At 42.5% G+C, this 21,324-nt stretch overlaps 1 protein-coding gene across 4 annotated transcripts in view; it reads right to left on the bottom strand.

Annotated features, from left to right (window-relative positions):
* Positions 1-21,324, bottom strand: part of adarb1b (adenosine deaminase RNA specific B1b) — a 97,853-nt gene that overhangs the window by 25,596 nt on the left and 50,933 nt on the right. Inside the window, exons 1-2 of one of the 4 annotated variants that reach the window (XM_031875082.1) lie at positions 20,034-21,318; positions 18,364-18,405 (exon numbers count right to left, since the gene is read on the bottom strand). In XM_031875082.1, the coding sequence (XP_031730942.1) occupies positions 18,364-18,405; positions 20,034-20,083 (92 nt within the window). In that variant the 5' untranslated portion in view covers positions 20,084-21,318. Of the gene's footprint in view, positions 1-17,412; positions 18,406-20,033; positions 21,319-21,324 lie in introns of those variants that run through there. The other 3 variants (XM_031875084.1, XM_031875083.1, XM_031875085.1) reach the window with 3 other exon arrangements.

Raw genomic sequence — 21,324 nt, 5'->3', positions numbered from 1 at the left:
TGCAATGTGTGTTTGAAGGAAATATCCAGGATGTCGAACTAGTTCAGCAGTGAAAACCGGTTCAAAAGATAAAGATAGAAGCTAAAGCTGACAAATTACTGTGTAAAAGTGAACAAGACAGAAGAAAATGAAACTAATGAACAACACTGTTCCTGTAAAGCCAAAGTACTGTAGGTCTTTATTCCCTGTCACAATCATTAAAAAGCAAAAGCAGCATGTGTATACATTCAGTATACCCTCAGTAGCTAGCGTAGCATAGAAGTGCTAACGACAAGTGCTGTGCTAACAGAATTTGCTAGCGTCAGCTCCACAGGAGCTCCACCTTCCAACCTCTCCGGGTAACCAGAATCACTATTACACAATGTTTACCCATGACTAGCTTCAAATCCACAAAACCAGCCTGAAAGTGAAGAAAATGTGAAATGATTGAGGGACTCTTTGAGGGGTTAATTCTCTGAGTAACGTTTCCAAGTCATCTAATTGCTCCTTGCTACATTCAACTCATGTCCAGCAAATGATCCAGGCAATTAACATGAAGATCTTACGCAACGTATGCATCCTAACCTTCTACTTGCACGTCTTTCTCAGTAAAATGAGGGAGCTATTTGGGATGCTGCCTGTGCTTTATCTACCCGACCTTTCACTGCAAATGGTAAGGGACAGATTCTAAAGAGCTCAGGACATGGATCTGCCCTGACTAGGTGGGTAGCTTTTATAGAGTGTGTACCTGAAAAACTCAGTCTCTTCTTTCTACATTCAACCTTTTTATTTATTCAGCCTGAATGATGTCAAGCCAGTTTCATCCACGCCAGTGCATCACCTGTTGCTGCTGTCGTTGGTAGCAGAGTGTTCTGGCTTTCATCACACGGAATAGCTCTAAACTGTGTTCTATTCACTTCTGTATATTTACTCTGTAGCCTAACGTGCTTTCTCTCAGAAACATGGTGTGGTTCAAGTTCTCCAATATCATTAAGCTCTCTTTATCTTTCTCAGTGTCAACTGACTATCAAATTTGAAAATCAACAGTAACTGTTTCCATTTTTGTTTCTGTTTCTTCTCAATGTTTTCCTTTTTCTCACATTTAAAAAAAAAAAATGACATTAAATGAATGTGATTTTTACCTTGTATCTTAAACTTACCATTTCCCCTTTATGCTGCACCCAAACTTATACTGCCGTCTTGAGCAATTACGGTTGACACCCGTGAGTCTATATCACATGTAGCCTACTGATGATCCCAGTTTGAAGGGCACCATTGAGCACCTAGCAGTGCTTTGTTTTTTTAGACAACTCTGCAGTACATGTATATAAAAGGCAATGCATTTCAGATACAGCGGGCAACTCCACCAAAAGGGATGCGGGGCGACACAGTTGTAATTTGTATCAGTGATAACATGGCAATTGGCCCACTGATGGAATGAAGGCGCCTAATTGGTCCCTTGACAAGATGATGGCCTCCGATTGGTCTGACTGTGTCATCTGATGTAAAAGGCTTGCTCTTTGGTGTGATTACAGAGACACTGGGGAAGGCACTCGGGCTTTGAAAAACACTTATCTTTACTTTTACTTTAGTCTTTCACCTTACACTCAAACTATGTGGGATCCACTGTCATTGAAAACATACTTGTTTGAAGGAAACAAAAACACAGCATGCTTGGTATTAAATAGTACCGTTTGACAGTGAAATGCAAACAACTCTATTTAACTAAACTCTTACGAAAATAAACCACTTGCGTCTTCCCTTTTTGGATAAAAAATTACTTGTGTGCAATTCATTCAGCTCTTCTTGCTGCCGGCAGAGTGTGTCAATGACGCAGCTTAACACTTGTCCCAGCAACGGATCTACTACCGTCACCCAGAGTACATTAACAGCATATTAAGAGACAACAGCCCCCCCCACCCCCCCACCCCTTCAAACTTTCAGGAGTCTGACAGGATGCTGCGTTGACGGGACCGAGACAGGCTCTAAAAACAGCTCCTGCTTAGCTCCTGTCAAAAAGCAAAGCGCGCATCGTTGCACAAATACAGCCATGTACATACTTGTCTCTGTGATATTTATGTTCCCTTCCATGCTGCGGAAGGAAATACCCAAACTGATTCCAGGAATTGTTGCATAGAAAAAGTCTTGACCGCAGTGATTCTTTGACTATTTGGTCTGTAAATCAGCTGCTATATTGATCTTTAAATTTGTATCTACATTTATCTTTTAACTAAGATGACTCTGTAATCCTTTACATGGTTTTATCACATGGAACATTTTTTTTCCTTCATTTTATGGATGAATATTGCGTCACCTAGAAACACAATAATTGATGTGGCCTATCCGAAATGATTGGCTCTGTAAAAGCTTTACGTTAAAAGCTCTACCAACCAACTCAGTGAAGTCAAACAAATTGAAAAGCACCCAACAGGTTTGGCGCATTCAAAACTAACCTGTGATGTAAAATTTTTATTTTTAAAAATAACATGATTTTCAGGATGAGAGAGATGTGGACAGAGGCCTTGTGAATGAATAACCAAAGAGGATCTCAAGGAAATAAAGCATGTCGGATACGAGACGAAATGAAAAACCCATTAAAGATAAAAACTGATTTGGCATTTACCTTTGCAAACCTCCCTTTGAATAGCCCCTACTGTGAAAGAAAATATCAATTTTAATTCACGGTTATTCATTTCAACAATTTATGTAGGCAGTTGTTTGAACTGTTTTGTCATTTACTGAATGTTTGCCATTCCCGAACTGCAGAAAGTCCTTGAACATGTCCAGTAACATCAGCTTTTCCCATTCATATTTACAGTTTTTTTTCTTTTGGATTTAATCCATTGAAATTTGTATTTATAAAATAGTATAAAGTGAGACAGAGAGGAAATATATTTAGAGAGAGGGGAATGTTGTAGAATTTGCACTATCATAGATAGGTGAATCCTATTATATCACTGGTAAACCTTGACTTTATGTCCCATTATTTACCATTGATACACACTATATAAACATTAATGTTTTATAATAAACTTGTAGAATAATCATTTTCTACTAAAATATAACTGTTGAAACAAGTATGAAAGCCTTTTTGAACTAAAATTGCGAAATTTACTATATTTACCTATCCTTACTTCTTGACGAGTAGAGTTTTACGTTAGAACTACTGGAATAAAAACTACTGTATTGACAACCTCAAAAGCGAAAACACTTTCACTAAAGAATTGAAGCGTGCCAGCCATCATCACAGCATCAAATCCTTGCTCATTTGAAGGAGACAACTTGCTCGGGCAACAGTCCGCCTAAACTGACCGCTTGGTCTGACAGGCTCTCTGAGGTGGTGGTGCATGGTGGTCTGCAGCCAGGACTCGCTGGGTAATGGACCAGTACAGCTGGGCTGTCTCACACAAACCATCACTAGATGCCCTCCGGCACAGCTAATCCAGAGGAGCACAGCTCAGATTTACTCTTGGTGTGCGTGTGTGTGTGATCTACCTTAGAAAAAGTGTCCTTTCCTGCTTGTAGTGGGTGAGTCATGTCTTTTTAGAAACAGTTTTTGTTATATTTGTTTGAATTCTCTTTACATACCGACAACAAACAACACATTTATGCTCCGAGTCCTGTCTACCTGACCGCACTCTGCCCATGCACTCACTGCATCAGTCTTCTATAAGGTGCCAACTTGTCATTTGTGAGAACAAACAATAGACGTGTTGGTTGTTTGCCTCCATTATGATATATTTGGGGTGTGGCTTTAAAGGGAAGCCTGGAGTGTGGGGCTGTCAGCTAGATTTAGAGACTGTTGAAGCTAGTGCTGCTAGCTACCTTCATTGAGAAAAGAGTTGGTTGGTTGGATTTTCCGGTTTGAAAATTTAACTTACTCCTGCTGGTTTCTCCCGAGCTTCAATCTATTAATACTTTTCCATAGTCACATTAAAAAAAATATTGAAAAATCATAATTTACTATCCCAAGGTGAGGTCTTCAAATTAGCGGTTTTATCTGACCAATAATCCAAAACCCAAATTGATTTAACCTACTAGCATATATGACACAGGAAACAGCAAATCCTCACATTTGAAAAGCAGGAATCGGAAAATGTTTTGCTCCAAATATAGCTTTTAACAATTTCTTGGTGATCAAATATACTAATTGTTTCAATTGTAATCTCGAGTCACAGAACGGATGTTTAACATGAAGGCTTATTAACTGTTGCACTTTAAGTCCATATGGATGAGAAGCTCGGCTGGATTTTCCCCAAAACAAAACTGAGAAAAGAGAAGTGCAGAGATGTGGAGGTGTGGAAACGAGGAGAGAATTGGTCTTTTATTGTGTTGCAGACTTTAATATCTGACGGTAGGTCGTTTATCATCATGGACTGCTGATGGTGAGAGAAGGGGAAAAGGTGGAGAAAGCAGAGGCAGAGTGAGTATCAATATGAATTTTTTATTTGATGGGTTTTAAAGGGAGATTGGATTTCAGAAGGCTGGCACAGTCAAGGTTCATGGAAAGAGTGAGGGGGCCAAGTCTTAAAGGCCAGGTGAGAAATAATGGTGTCCCCGCACACGAGAAACACACACCAACACATCTGTTTGCAACACACTCTAAACCATGCCCTGCTCTGTGTGCAGAGAACGCTGTAAATCAAATTTTATCATTCGGCTTGAAGCTGAAAACTCCCCGATGTGTTCTCCATCTTCAGTTTCTTTAAACCCACACACAGAGTTTTTTTTTTTTTTGTTGTTTATTTCTCTCTGTCACACACACAGGCTCTTTCTTGCTTGTCTTTTTCTTTGTTTTTCCCACACACACACACACACACACACACACACACACACACACACACACACACACACACACACACACACACACAAACTTCTTAGACTGGCTTCAGGTGTGGTCATAAATCATCAGAGTGAGTGGCTATGATTCCCCCCAGCACCAGCAGAGCCAGGAGGGCAGAGGGGTGGGGTGGGTGGTGGGGGGGTTGGAGAGCAGGGCTAGTGGACCAGAGAGGAGGCTGCAGCTAAATGGCTGCCCTCGCTTCCATCGGGCCAGAAGGAGCGACCGCTCAGCCTCTGGGCGCGACGCGTCACAGACGGCCGACACCAGTGACACAGACACACACAGCGGGGAGGGAATGAACACTTTCAGATGAACACACAGGTGAAGAGATACACAGGTAGCCAGAGAGAAAAAGATACTTGCTATGACGTCTCTTTACACATCATGCGTCAGCAAGCTGAGGGAGCTAACAACATGCTTTATATTCATATCTATGTATATATTAGTTACAATTTGTTTTTAGGTTGGGAAAGTCAAGCCTGATGTAGCCTTACACATACAAGAAAGATCCTAGTCACCTCCACACAGTGAGACATTTATCGTATTAATTGTGGTATCCGATAGGTACTCTGCATCGGCCAATACCCAAAGCCTATGTATCGCTATCGGGACTGAAAAAGTCAAATACAGCTCCTGACTCTACATCCCACATACAATATACATTTTTGAAGACCACACTTCAAATACTCCTCAACCCACCAGCCACATGCACATTCATGTACATTCTTATTCTGCTCATCATCCACTGTATTCCAGGTTAAAATGAGAACACGGAATGACGAGGATTGTTTGAGATGGAAAACAACAACTTCCACCTCGAGGGAAACCAGAGCTAAACATCATCTTGTAATGGCTTCATATGGTCCGTTTTAAACTGGTGTGGAGTTAGATAGTTAGTCAGAGAGATTAGATAACTGTGTTGTTGTCTGGCTAAAGGCTATCGCAGGAAAATATTTAAAAGCTAGTTGAGTAAATGTCCTGTTTCTCAGAAACGTATTCATACTGCATGGTATTCAAATCAGAGAGCAAAAGAAAACAATACCATGAATTCTTTTGCAGGGTGTTTTGACTCCGGCCTGAACCCTGACATTTTCATCCCTGGTTCTCATATTGAGGTCACATTTCTGCATTTTATGGCCTTTCGGTAGCAAAGACTATCTAAGAAAACTGTATTATTTATCAGGAGAGGAGTTACTCTGTATTCTTTGGTTGTGCCAAGATATTGATTGACTGAGCTGAATTCACTGTGTGATTTATTTTTGTATTGACTGGAGAGTTCCTGTGTTACACATATTACTTTGTGCTTCGTTTGTCTGGCCCGAGGCGTTTAATATAAAAGGGAACAAAACAAAATAGACAAAAACAAAACAAAACGTATATTAAACTGATTATTATGTTTCTGACTTTTGAATGTGAAAAGTTGTATTGAGGCTTTTGTGGCTCCAGAAGGAGCCGCATCACCCATCACCTTAAGTGATGTCACTTGAGTCAGCGTCAGTTGACCCCTAAAGACTACGAGTTTGAAAACAAACTAACCTGGGGGGTATGAAGTAAGAAAGAAGTGACTTTACCAGACCTCCGTAGCCCGTCATCATCTCTGTTAGAGGCTAGGGCCTCGAGGCTACATTAGCCGCTATTAGCATTGCACACCCAAATTTCCAACCCGAACTGTTAGTGGTCAAGTTGCATTGTGGGCAATGTAGGCGTCTGGTTTCGACAAAGAAGAAGTTAGCGAAATAAAAATGGTATCTATGCTGCACTGATTCTTATCCTGTTCTTTGAAACTGAGAGCCTGTCGATGATATAGGAGTGCAATGCTAAATCGACAGAGTACTTCCTTTATTGCTAGCCAACAAGCTACATCCATTACTAAAAAGTGACAGAAAAATTGCCAAAGGAGATGGTGACAAACATAGATAAGATTGACACGGCTTTACATGTTGTTACAGGTCAACTTGCAGAAATATCAGCACTTTAATCAAATTATTTCTTGGATAGTCGTGAAATACATTACGCCAACTATCGCTACCTACTCCTGGACGAATCTGTCACTCCCTACTGAAAACAAAACATCATAATATTCCTCCTCAACAGAAATCAGATTACTTGATGAAGATGTCAGGCTGAATTAATAAAGTAAAACAAATCAATCATGTTATGATGAATACGATATATGAATGACAGAGATCCATAATAAACCAATCACAGTCGAGTATTCACAAATACAGACGTACAAAGTAGTTACCTGTCTTTTTTAAAACTAAATGTATTTACTTTAATTAAGTAAATGTCTCCTATCCATTGCCAGAGATAAAACAACTGGTATCCTCGGAGGAGTAGCTGGAAAAGAAGGAAAACAGGAGAGTTGTGTTCGTTACAAAAGCCCGAGAGCCGGAGTGAAGAGAGGGGAAACAGATCGAACAAGACTGAGAGTCCGAAATGAGGAATCGACGATGAGGGGGAGGAGGAGATGAAAGAAAAAAAAAAAAAAAGAAGAAGAGGGGGCAAGGAAAGGAAAAGGAAACTGGACAGAGACAAATGGCCATGGGAAATGGCTGGTGCGGGAGAGCCTGCCTATGAGACAGCCCTCTCAGCAGCCCTAACACAGACTGATGCTACACTACCACTCCAATCCATTCCGGTCCCGTCTGATTCTTCCCCGAATTCACATCACATTTCTAAAGCCACATCAGGCCTACCTAACTCACCGTGATGTGGCCAAATGTTACTCTAAGCAGCAACGCTGCGGCCATATTGTTATCTACTGTGAACAGCTTCATTGCAGGAATTCAAGGAATCATTTAATAATCGTTTTTTTTTTCCCTATGTGATCTTCGTGAGGATTTCTTGTTTTCACTGGGAAACAAACCAAAGAGGCTTTTCGCTTTTCCTTTGAGTCAAGTGCCGTTCCGTGGCTTCAAAAAAAAAAAAAAGACAACCACAGGAAAGAAACATCGCTGTGTCCTCCTCTATTTTACTACTTTGGCTTATCTTTCCACTCCGTTCAATATTTTTGATTCATTCTGATAAGATTCAGACCACACTTTGGTCACACGCAGTTTGGCGTTGGCAGCTTCACATTAGATATGTGTACTATGCGCTGAAGCGATCACGTTTCATACTCCCGTGTGTGCCAACACGGTCTGGAACTTTCTATATGATCTACGGTCATGCACAACAGTGAAGGAGTGAGGGGACTTTCCTGTAAGATAAGACTGAGAACGAATAGACGGATGAATGCCGCAGAGGCAGCCAGGAGACTTACAAGTTGGAAATGAGGGGGGTGCAATGGCAACTAAAGAAGATCAGGGGATCATTGTAACTGCCTGTGTATGCGGTTAGGTAAGTGAGGACTACTGTCGCCATCCCGCCATCCCATTATTTTCCCCAATAAAGCTTTGGCAGTCCGCTGATTACCTCAAGAAAGTGCGGGAGAGGAAGAATCTTAATAGAAATGGGATCAAGGGTTTTCTGTGAAGTCAGAATCCTTCCTCATCTCTCCCTCTCTCTCGGTGTGTTGCCTCCTCAGGTGACATCCCCGGGCACTGACCAGGTAATGCACCGTAATGGAGTACACGTGTGGGCGGCGGTGGCCTAATGGAGAGGGGTCGTGGCAGCGAGGGGAGTGCCTGTCGCACTGCCTGATTGAAACTGATGGGGCCGAGGTAAGGGGGGGCGCCACGGAGCACCGGCCAACCGACACGGCCCTCCCTGTCTCATCAAACACACACGCACACACACACACACCTCCGAGTCCATTATTCAATTTGGCCCTTCTAATGACCAGTGAATTAGGCTGCCAGAAGCGATTTGCCGTCTGAGCCCCGCTGCTGGACGTACATGCCTTTCTCCGCTCTGCATATTAAGAGGCAGCCGTTCGGACACCGACATCCAATCGGGGACTTCAGCTGGATGAGGAAGGCATCCGAGACTATAAAACACTTGATTAAAAAACGGGGTACATGCCGCAAAGATTTAGAAGTATGGCGATTGTAGCTAGAACACACACCCTTCATGTTTTCCCCCTTGTTTTTAACATTTACACATCCAGGTAATAGATGTGTAAAGCCGTGTGGTAGAACTGGCAGAACACAAATATGCGTATACAGTAGAAATACGATGTCTTTCGTCATTAAACTGCATTGCTACTGTAAAAAAGGACACAAAACTATGGGCCATGGCTAAAACTAATGAAAACCACAGTTTCAGGTCATTAATGAACCAAATCTAGACACATGGTAGTTGGTTCCGAGTCTGGTCATAGACATAAATTAGCAATCAGTCATGTAGAAAGATTGACACCGATCTGTTCTGAACACCTCAGTACACATACATGAAAATAAATCATACTAGATTTGGCTCGAGTTTTTCTTTTTTTTTTTGCTTACTGTGCACAATCTTGCATCATGTCTGACAGCAACAAAGCTACACTTCAACTGTACAAAACCATCATACTATCAACCATCAACCTCTCATATGGACTTATTGTAACCCGAGGATCGTACTGATGGGCCGGTCAGTGCGGTTACACATCGCGCTCACCCCACCAAGAGACTGATAAACTGTCCCGTCATTCTTTATAGATTCCTCAGGTTCAGGTATCAGGTTTAATAACAATAAAACCCTCTGCTTTTGCTTTCTACCATATTTTCAAGGTTGTTGGATGGCTGCCTCTCTCCTTTTTTTCACTGGGAGCTGTCTGTCTGACAGCTCTGATTTATGACACGGCACAGGTACCGAATGCCTGTGGGGGTGGAGTATGTTAGGAAGTGTGCGAATGTGTGTGCAAAACGCCCGACTCGCAGAGGACCACCGCTGCTGTGCTCAATGTTCAAGCACCCAGCAGAGCACACGGGTGTAGGGAAGTCCCGCATGCACACATGCAAATATCCCAACACGGACACCTGTGATCGCACATCAACAGAGCTGTCATTACCAGACAGAGCACGGCACATACAACATCGTCTGGAGCTGTTTAACCCATAAGAAAACAAACCCATTTTTCCTTAAAAGAACATTATAGGGCAGGCATGGGCAAACTACGGCCCATCAAATATTGGTACAAAATTGTCAATACTATAATAAAGACTAGGGCTGGGCAGTGCTAGTTCTCTTATATGTATTGAGAGGGAACCCTAGTCATGGTCATAACTTTATAACACAACAATTAACAACCCATAACTAACGCTAACAGTCTGTAACACATAAACAATTTGTAACACTAATAATTGTACATTTATAAAATTTCACCACCGAACTGCATGCTGGGTACAACTCGCGAGCGTGCCTGCTTACTAACACAACAGTCTGCTAACAGCTTGGAGAGGCTCCGTCGCTCCAGTAACGTTACATTAAAGAACAGAACAGAGCGATGCAGGATGAACAAAGACAGACCGGAGATGTACCGATAGAGTTTGACACATATGCAACGCTGATTACCGTGTAATATGTGTGGTATTTGTTATAAATGTACAGTGGTGCAAAGAGGGTGATAATAAGCTGTACAGGGAGGGACTTAGGACCCAGGGGAATGTAGGTGAAGGAAACAGGAAGAGACGGAAGACACGCCACACAAACAGCTGTTCACCGCTCGTCACGATCCTGTAGACCAGTGATTCTCAACTGGTGGTTCGTTGCGGACCCGTTTTCAGTTGGTCGCGGGCCTTTGCTTTATGCAGCGGAGTTATTCACGCTCCTTTCCAGCATTTACGGCACTTGTTCAGCGGTGCAGGAAAAACACCGACCAATGCGTTGTAAATCAGGTCACGTGATGCAGTTTAGCCAATAAAATAAGGGTATTCTGATACGTTTCCTGACGCCAGTGAGATGTACCCACACCGTGACACAGGGGGGAGAGACAAGGACAGACATTACAGAGCAGAGCTCGGATAATGTTAGATGTGAAAGTCAAATATTTGTATGATCTGGTCAAAGAATCAAACTGCTAAAAAGACCACAGTCATTAAACCTTTACACTAAAAACACTGTCAAAAATGACTGCTTAATAATTAAGTGCACGATTAAATATGCATTAATGCGATAAAAAAATACCGTGTAAGATCCCAGCTAATTGATGAACACCTCAGATCTGTTCTGAGAATTGCCACAACCAAACTGACACCAAACGTTGACGCACTGGTTAAAAAGGGTGACCAACAACGCTGTTCCCACTGAAATTAAATTTTACTTGTAATTTATATTAGTTCACACAAACACTCCATTCATCTGCTACTGGCCCGGCCCGTCTGTCAAATTTTAAAACTTAATGTGGCCCCCGAGCCAAAAAGTTTGCCCACCCCTGTTATAGGGGATATACAACAGTCTAAATGGACCACATGGAAGACATTTCTGAAAATATCTTCTAAATACTAACAGCTAGTGCTTTTTTTTTTGCTTAATAACAAAGATATGCATTTTTATTGGCATTTCCACAACTCATATCAAAATGATAACTTTTCTGGTGAGCTTTAACCAAAATATATTTTTCAGATTTGATTTACAAGAAATTAAAAAATGGATGATCGTCAATGCATCCTGAACACTATCGTTGAAAAGAAATAATGGAATTACTTTGAAATAGGACCAAAAGAGGATCGTTAAATCTTGTTGGTGTTTTATTTACCGATATGCAAAAAATTATTTCATAATACATTTTACTAATATTTTTAGTAAAAAATTTAATTAAAAAAATTCAAAATAATCGAATCAGCTAAATCAATTGAGCAGCTCATTTCTAGTTTTCTTATTGTGACAAATACGGCACATTGGTTTTTCTGAGACAATTATAAAGTTAAAAATCCCGATGTGACATATCTGTCACAATATTGTCATAACTTTTTGTAATAAATTAGTTTGAGAAATATGGTTAGAACCGTTTAGATGTAATGTAGGACATGTTATCAAAGTATTAGAATTGTTAAAAACAAGCTTTTTGAAATTAGCTAGTTCTGCCAAATGTGCTGACCACCCAGGCAGACATTTTGGAAGTGATATCATGGGTACACAAATGAACTCACTGTCACATGACCTCACCAGGATGTTCAGTATGTGTCACTTCTGGACTTCAACAGTTAAAATCAGGGATAAAACCGTATAAGGAACTTCCCATGATGCGTCTGTGACAACTGTGTCACCGTGGGTTCTTATTGGTACAAAGATTTATGATTGATTTAACTCTGCCTGTGCCCTAAAAACTGTATTTCTTCCTAGTTTTCAAGTTGTTGTTTTTTTTACAAAAATGTAAATGAACAGCTGTTGTGTGGTGTTATCGTGGGGAGGTTGACATGATCGTCGAAAGCCTTGGCCACTCTTGGGTGCGCATGGTTCTTTTCCAATGCGGCTGTTTACTTTTGCAAAGTTAAAGTGTATTTTGTTAGCCTGTGCCTCCCTACGTCCATCCAACTTACAATCCTCCTGTCCTCCTCGCCTGGATGCCCAGGGTGCTCGCCGTTTGTCACATATCAAGGTCAGTTTAGACGCACCGGGATCGTGATCGTGGTCTGAAAATGAACGCCCCGGTGAGAGGACATGGATGCGTCCGTGAAGGTGTGCGCGCCTGCACCTGCCACGCTGTCATCTAGGGAGCTGCATTTCACACCTCGCGCCCTTCTTGCTATCGTCAGGCAGAGAGGTACTGTTGACAGACAGCAAAAGAAGGACGACGGGGTGGGGGGGGGGGGGGGACGTCTGCCTGATGAAAAAGGTTGTGGCAGCTGACAGAGGGTGGGAGAAAGTGTTCATACACCTTGAGAGGACGCATGTCAGAGGTGGGGGGAGGGGAGAGGATGTGGGAGGACGGATGTAGCATCCGAGAACAAGCTGGGGCTAAGAGCTATATGGACTGTGATTGAGCTCCGTCTGTGGTGAGACTCTAGAGTTAGAAATGAACCTTTCCTCCGTACTGCAGGCAACAGTTTTATATAGGTTTTATATATTTGGTTGGGAGAATCATATGTTACGTTTCGTCTTGTTTCGAGAAATTCCTCTCAGCGTACCACATGGAGTTCATCTCTGCGCCGATGAAGGGAGCCGACATGAACCCCTGCATACATCTCCAGGGGCCATGAAGTGCCTCTCCGCCAGCTAAAAACACACCTCGGCGGTTTGTGCATTCTCGCTACAATGGTTACACCCCCCCCCCCCCCCCACCCTCTGTCAGTCTGTTACAGTCAATAGCGGCATGCTAATCAAGGCTAATTACACTGAGACGGGCAGACACAGCTAATTTCTTATCATGACAGAGCGCCGCCGTGCCTGGAAATGTTGTGCCACTAAATAAAGCGGCGCTCGTAATAAACAGTTGTTGGGTAAATGAATGGGACCGTGTTTGCTATTTGATTTCCATTGTGTCTGTTGTCAAATGTTAATCGGTCTGTCTGAGCTTTTTTTTTTTTTTTTTTTTCCAGAGGCTGTAAATCTTGTTTCGCGTCTCGATGCATTTGCTTCGAATATTCTAAAACGAAATCAATTAAGAAGCCGCACTTTTCGTTATTGTTCTGAATAACTTCTGAATGGCTTTGAGTCAATCAATGCATGAATGTATGAACATGAGAACATTCTAAGGCGTAAATGAAGGAAGAAAAAGCGGGAGAAGAAGTTGGTTTATAGGAAAGGAGAGAAGGAAGGAAGGGAGAGGGAAGGATGTAAGGAGAGGAGAAAACTGCAGAAACAGTCTTGTTGGAGGCAAAGTTGCTTCCACGGCGATGGATTGTGAGCACCAGACGGTGCAGATCCCTCTCCCCTCCCCCCTCTAAGCCCCCCCCACTTTCAAGTTACAAAAGCTCATTTTGGAGATTTTTGCTGGCACGGCAGAAAAAGGCCTCTGTTCCCTCATTTTTCATATTTCATACACGGCCCATTGGCAAGCATCGTCTCCGAGTGTCATGGCTTGGCACATTTATGAGAGGTGCACTGAAGAACTTATCACTTGGAAGATATGCTTGAGTTCAGCATTTTGAAAGTCACTGTGCTCTCTATGGTAATTCACTTAAACTGTAAAGGAAAGGTAAATTATGATTACCTACATCGAGAGTAAATGCGAGCCCTACCGGATATACAGAGTTGCAGATTATTGAAATAAGTAATAAAATAATAATATAATCATTTTATTTATATAGAACTATATAAACAAAAGATGAATCAAAGGTACTGCAACACAATATTAGGACAAGGCATAAAAAACAATAAAAGGAAAAGTATTCATCAGCAATATTCTTGTTCAATGCTTACATAACACTGTAGTGAGATGTTTGTAAAGAGCCATTGATAGGCTTTTTTAAAAAACTGATACTGTACTGATAACATTAATGAAGACAGACACCCAGGACCCAGAAACCCTGAAACTGCCAGTCTTCATACTGTTTAAGATGTTTAATCTATTACATACTAAGGAACAGATCTGAGTACTTCTTGCACTATTGTGTATTAATACATGATCATCACAGGAAAAACTCCGTCATGCTTTGATCTGACCCTGAACTTTTCTGAGGGTAAAAAACAGCTAGACTGCTCACCCTGCAGGTCCTGTGTAGACTGTAAAAAAGTATAAATTCGGGGACGTGTGTGCAAAACATTTGGTCGGAAATGAACAGTGTGACACTGAGCTACATGTGGACTATTGTGATAATCAATCAAGGCATGATGCAAAACAAATACAAACAGCTTTTTCTAAAGATGCATAGATTTTGCAATAGCCCCGCACACCCGAGGTGAAGACGACAACCGCCGCAGCCCGTTCACCCTGCTGCAGTCTGGCAACAGCTTTGTGTTCTTATGTAGCAAAATGTGACAACACAATAAATGAACCTTGTACACTCAAATAGAGTGTTGGAATAAGTTTTTAAAATACAAAAATGAGTTTCTTTTCACTTCCGGTTCCCTCGTCTTGAGGTCAATGTATTGTTTTTTTAATGGGTTTTTGGTTAGATGCGTGAAATAAAGTCTGTGGTTAACACAAATTCAAGAGATTTGAACGTTTTGTTCTACGATAAAGTTCAACGTGAAATTATCATAAACGTTTGTTTGCCACAGAGATAATTTTTTGGAATTATCCAAAATCCAATGGAAAAAATCTCATTGGCTTTTTGTCGAGGGAACCAGTGCGATGCTAACTTCTAGGGTTTATCCTACAACAATACGTCGTCCCTGCACCACTATACAAGGAACTGTACTTGTTTTGCTTAATGAGACCTAGTGTGTGTGTGTATAGAAAGTGCTTGATTGACATCTAGTCTCCTGCTTTGTTGCACCTGGTTGGGACAAGCAAAAGCACACTTTTATCATCCTCATTAGTCAGGTGGCGTCTCATAATTCCCAGCGTAGCAGGTGTTTTCAATTAACCAAACTAATTGAAAACACCTGTGCTCGTGTGCAGGCTCCCCTGAATGCTCCTAAACTGGGTAAAGAATGACTGAACTGCTTTTGTATATGTCATCAGCTAAGTGGCAAAGTACTGAAGTCATATTATTCAGGTACTTCATGCTAAACAGTCACACGATTACTGTGAGTTGGAATAAAACGTGTACGACAAATTCACAGCTTAAAGCTAATGATCTCTCTGTGATCCAATGTGTGACACGTGCACACATTCCAAATGTGCTGAACTAACGTAGCCTTCGACCAATCAGTGGGGCGGAACTAGGAGCACATATTAAAGAACAGTGTTCAGGGCCGCGGTGTGGAATAGTGGTTATAATGGCTCAAACTCAAACAGCTGACCCTGGTCCACCCCCTGTATCGACGTGTTCAAGTGTCCTTGCGGAGGACACTAATCTGCACTTACTGTAATGGACTACCCAGCCTGGTGGTGCTGCGCCGACTGTGACCTCGCCGACGAGCCCACCAAGCAAAGACATTCCCTTGAGTCAGTGTCGCGTTACGATTGTCTTAAGTAAGCCTGTGACCTCGTCCTCGCGACTATGCCGCTAACCTGACGGGCACTAAAGCTAGAGAGCATCAGGAGGGCTTCCAGGGTTGGGGGGAGGGGGGGGGGGGCATTAAAGCTGACTGAGAGCGAGTGACTGAAGCAGCACACCGGCCCCCAAAGTCCCGCTTAGTCATCGCTTCTCTCGGTGTGGTGGGAAAAGTGCCACTTTCGTTCCCGTGGTGATAAGGGAGAGTGAAAAGGCCGGAATCAGACCTGTGTAATGCTGATGGACGTAGTCGGTTTTCCGAGCGAGCGGCGCTCCAGTGAGAGTCTTGGGGGGGGCTAGAAATGCAGCATCAGCAGAGGTGGATTTACTTGGATGAATGGACGCGGCTCGATGAGGAGTGTGTGTCTGTGTGTGTGTGTGTGGTGTGGTGTGGTGGGGGGGTCTTGCTGGGTGTCAAAGCGAGTGGCTGAGACACGGCTAATGTTGCCAGCGAGCTGTGGCCACCTTAGTAATTACTACCTGTGCAGTTTGGCTAATCCCCAGAGCAGGGCAGCAAACTCAGGGGGAAGAGAAGCTCAGAGCCTCTGGGGGGGGGACTTCAATCACACAGAGACACGGACCTGTCTCACTCAGAGAGGGAGAGAGAGAGAGAGATCGCCTCTACTCAGTAGATGAATAATTCTGATCTTTAAACAAATACACAGACGTACAGTGTGTTCAATCAAAAACACATAATGTATGACTCCGGCTTCAGATTCACACGTTTTCTTTAGAACTGCGGCTTCCATCGACCACTGAATACAGAATGGAAACACGCGGTCGAAATACGCATAAGACACATTTGTACCCTGGTCTTCCCTGAATTGATTTGACAGCTGTTTTTTTTTAATACGCATGCGAACACTAGAGTCAAGTTGTTAATGTTTTCTGATGGAGCGTCTACTGGTTAGGACGAATTTATACACAGTGACTGAAAAAAACAAAACAGGATTGGTGTTTATGGTTTGTTTACATCAGACAGAGTTGTGAACATAAGAGTAAAACTATGTATACTTTTGTTGATGGTCGTATAACACAACATTTTAAAAAGGCTTAATTTGAATCTATAGGTGTGTTTCCTCTTATAGTACATGAAAATACACATGGAATCCATGTGGTCAATAATATAGTGATAAGGCCTCGAACTAACGGGACGAAATATCTAGAATTTAATTTTCATGTTTGTTACAAAAATATAATATAATACGTTTAAATATACGTTTCTCTTAAAGGAAAACTTATCATTGAAAAATCATATTAAAACCATATATTGACTTTTTTGTATGCGCAATTACTCTGGTCATGTCCTCTAACAATTATCTTTCAGACATTATTGCGTAATAAAAAGTAATTTTTGACAAAAGGCAGTTTTGATGCAAATAAAAATAAAATGCTCTGCATGTAAACCACCACAGAAAACACTAAATAAAACGGATGTTTTTCTATTCTAAACGAAAACACACAGTAAAGAGTTTAAAGCTCTCCAACTACAAGGCACAGTCGGTGTCACATCTCAGAGCAGTCTGCCGATGCCGTCAACAACTTCAAACTTCACAGACAAGTTGTCATAAACCAGGCGAGTGAGCAGCTCTGCTCTCTCTCCAGCTCGCTAAACACGACAAAGTCCACAACGAGCTCGGCTGTCAACGTGCTGCTGCTGCTGTGTGGGGGGAGGTTTACCTTTGCGTTCAGAGCGTTTCTTGCGCCTCCTCTTGAACCTGCGTCGGATCAGGCAGTAGTAGGAGCCCAGATGCTGCGCGCCGTTGGTGAGGAGGGCCATGGCTCGGTCAGCACTTATGCCGTTACAAAATCAGCCAGAGAGTGATGTAGACTAACCCGGAGCCGAATGCAAGTTCAGCTGCTGGGACCTCACTGTGGACACATGGTCTGCCCGTCCTTCACTAATGACGTTCAGAACGCCACACACCTGCAGTGTTTCTTTGTTTCTACTTTAGTCCTTCCCGTGTATCCGAATTCTCTTCTCTTCCCCTCCCTCTCTCTCTCTCTCTCTCCCTCCCTCCCTCTCGCAGTTTCTCTCCTCTGTTGACTCCATGTCTGCCCTATCAGTAGTCGGTGAGGGGAGGCGATGGGGTAGAGTGTAAAAAAAAGAAAAAAGAAGGAGGGGACTAGCAGAGGAGAGAGACTGTTGTGAATTAACACAGGGGAGCAGAATCAAACCCTCCACCTGTCTAATCCCCTCTCAAAGTACCGGACATCTCCAAGAACAGCGTCCTCCCCAAAGACATGGTAATCACTCAATACAACTCCAACATGCTCCATGTGTACACCTGCTAATATGATTTTTTTTTTTTTTTTATATTTCTTGTGCTGCCTTGGGTACCTCACCAGGAGTGAAAGGATGAGAGGCATCTCAGAGAGAAACACTCTGACTCCCTCTAGTGGTCGTCTTTTGTAATTACATCCGTCATGGAGCCAATCCACATTTTCCTCAATGATGCTTGAGATGAGGATTATTGTGGTTGATTGAAATAGTTATTATGTGTGTTTTGTTAGTAAAACAAAAGTCTATTTTTTTGAGACACTTCAACGAGAGAAAGATGAAGAAAAGTGAAAGCGACAACTGAAATGGAAAAAATAAATATATAATAAATAGAGGAAAAAAACACTCACCTTTGGCCCTGTTGTGATGTCTGTGATCTTAATACCAAAAACCTGATGGAAAGACAGAGAAGAGGTTCAAAGTTAGGAATCAGTTGAGTTACTGTCAAACATCTGGATTAGTGTGGAACAGATGTGCTAAGAGGGCTCGAGTGAGTGTAAAGGTACACACTATAGATTTACGCTCCATTGGTGGCAATTGTTGAGCCAGGTTCTCACAGCAGCTAGTCTGTAGCGGCCATAAACTGGCGGAAAAGTTCCAAAAACAACAGGTGTTTCCGACCGGTCGTAGCCACCGTTTCAAATAATGCAAAGGAGGGTTTTTTCACTGAGAGTGACGAGATCTATTCATTTATCTAATAAACTGTTGTTTTCTTCTGATTAATTCAATATAACACACCCTGTAAGCACACTGCGTTCAGCAAACACAAGGCCCTTATTGAGAAATGTGATGTGTGCTGGTTCATGAGGTCAAGTCTTTCACAGAACACTGATCTCAACCAGATCAAATAAACATATTACTCAGATGTGTTCCCTGGAAAACATGTCGTCTAAAGGCCAATAATAAAAATTCAGACATCAGCATCCCCCAACAGACAAACCCATCCCTGAAGGATGGGCAGACAATGTGGTTATTTATCCTAATAAACAAAGTAACCTCCAAGCATTTACTATTTGACCATCCAACTAGAATTGTACACAGCATTCATATTCATATTAATGTTAGATTATTGGCACTGCAGTCTAGGGTTGTTTTGGCAAGAATCTGTTGATAAAATACCAATCATCTGTGTCAATATATACAAGGCGATATATTGAGATTTCCTAAATCTAATTTTAGAAAAACTGGCAAAGTATATAGAACACACCACCATATGCATATAATCAGAGTAAACAGCGCATTTTATTATTTTTTTTATCACCATAGCACTACGCTTTGTGCAATATGAGCCACTGTCTGTATGTAAACTATTCATTCAAAAAAAATCAATAAAAACTAATTGAGACTCCTCACCAGACACGCACAAATCAATATGCTGCCCATCGACCAACAGGCCGGTTCTTAGCTGATTGGCCAAATTTACACGCGTGTGCCGCCGCGTGCATGATAGTTTCACGCAGGCACACAGCAACGTCGCAGCCAGGCACACGCGCCGCATGTGTCGGTGAGTGGAGAAGACATAAAGCTCACAATTTGTCTGCAACTGCAAGTCCCAAAAAAAACAAGCCGTGGAGGAACAAACTAGAAAACATGAGGAACAACTAACTTATTCAACAGCGGTGACCTGCGTGTCTCTCCCTAGCACAGCGCTGCTTATAAAGAAGCTAACCACCTTCTTAACCACCGTATTTGACGGTGGTTAAGAAGTTAGTCTGGGGGTGGAGAGGTCAGTATCTTCATCAGAATAGGCCCCAAAACAAAACTGCAATCAATGCATCTCTTTACAGTACATCACAAAACATAACATCCGCCCTACTGCAGTCTGACCTGAGGGAGCTGTATAAGCTGCACGTTCCAGTTCAGAGGAGCAGGATTTAGACTGTAGCTGTTAGTGATGTTTAATAATATTAAGGAGGATTCAGCGTTAACCAGCTCCCTCCATAATGTTTCCCCTTATTGTCAGGAGGTGGCGCTGATCGCCAAATGTTATGCCTCGGCCCATCTGGACCTTTGTAAAAACCTTCTTCGAGGAGCTTTCCTAGGTTCCAACCAACCACTGCTGTTGTTCATGGTCAGACAGATCTCTGCCTGTAACAAAGATTAACTTATTATTACATTATCATTACATCAAAATTCGGATTTCTGCACATCTCCAAAAATGGAAGATGTGGCTTGTAAAAGAAAACATGACTTGACGCCCACAGAATGCTAACTAAACATGACAGTTAAAATAAGAAAGCCTTAAAGCTCCATAGCCTCTCTTGTAGATACAGCCGTTGGGAATAGAGGCGATAGTAAGGGAATAAGAGACGAGGAAGAAACGGAGACATAAAAAGCTTGAAAGGAGTAAAAGAAAACCCTCGAGTGAGGATGTAAGATAAAGAGTGAGGAAATGAAGAGTGTGAGATAAGGAAGAAAGGTAAGAGGAAGTGAGGGGGGGGGGGGAAAGAATCTCCAGATATAAAACCGAAGAGTTGTGTTGGTTCAAAAGACGTCTAACCTCTGGGGTTGTTTACGGTCGCTGCTGCTCAACTCCTCCACAGCTCCCCTGCCACTGCTCGGTCAAATTAAAAAACAAAAAAAACGTTCTTAAAAAGCTAAATCAAGAGCTTTTTGGGTAAAGCTTTTCCAATTAAGCACATGAAGCTAAACTGAGCTGAAAGAGAGAGAGAGAGGCAGACAGACGAAAGTGAGTGACGGCGACTGAGTAATGAGAGAAAAAGGAAGATGGTTTGGAGCAAACGGGCAAAAAGAGAGCCAGCACAGAGATTTGGGATGAGAGTTGTGGGGCAGAGAAAGTCCGCCAGAGGAAGCAGATGAACTTAAATATCCCCCCAGATGCAAATTCATTCATGCCTCATGTGCGCAGGCCAACGATAACTGCGGCTGGCCAAGTCTCGCCGCAACTGCCTCGGCACCGGGGAGACTTGTTTTTGTTTTGCTTTGTTTTTTTCCGAGAAGGGAGACTGCAGTCGGTCCACGTCCCCCCTTTCATACTTTTTTTTTTTTTTGATTTACAGAGCAGTAGCTGCAGATGTGGGAGAGAAGGAGACCCGCTTCTCTCTCAATCTCTTCCTCGACACATACTGAAGCGGGACGAGAGAGGGGGAAAGAGGGTTGCGGTCGTGCAGCTGATACGCGGCGGTTAGAACCCCGGCTCCGAATAACAGCTTGACTTCCTGGTGGCCCTGTGCAGCGGTCAGACAGACAAACACAACCATTGACAAAAACAACCTCTCTAAGCTGTTCCACAGGCAGCCTACTTGTGGTGAGTCCATCTGTTTGGTTCCTACTCTAGAGGTACTCAGTCA

Source organism: Anarrhichthys ocellatus, unplaced genomic scaffold (assembly GCF_004355925.1).
Source record: "Anarrhichthys ocellatus isolate YVR2014 unplaced genomic scaffold, GSC_Weel_1.0 scaffold86, whole genome shotgun sequence".
NCBI classification, from domain to species: Eukaryota; Metazoa; Chordata; class Actinopteri; order Perciformes; family Anarhichadidae; genus Anarrhichthys; species Anarrhichthys ocellatus.
Note: the sequence above shows the minus strand (reverse complement) of the source record. Positions and strands in the feature narration are given on the sequence as shown.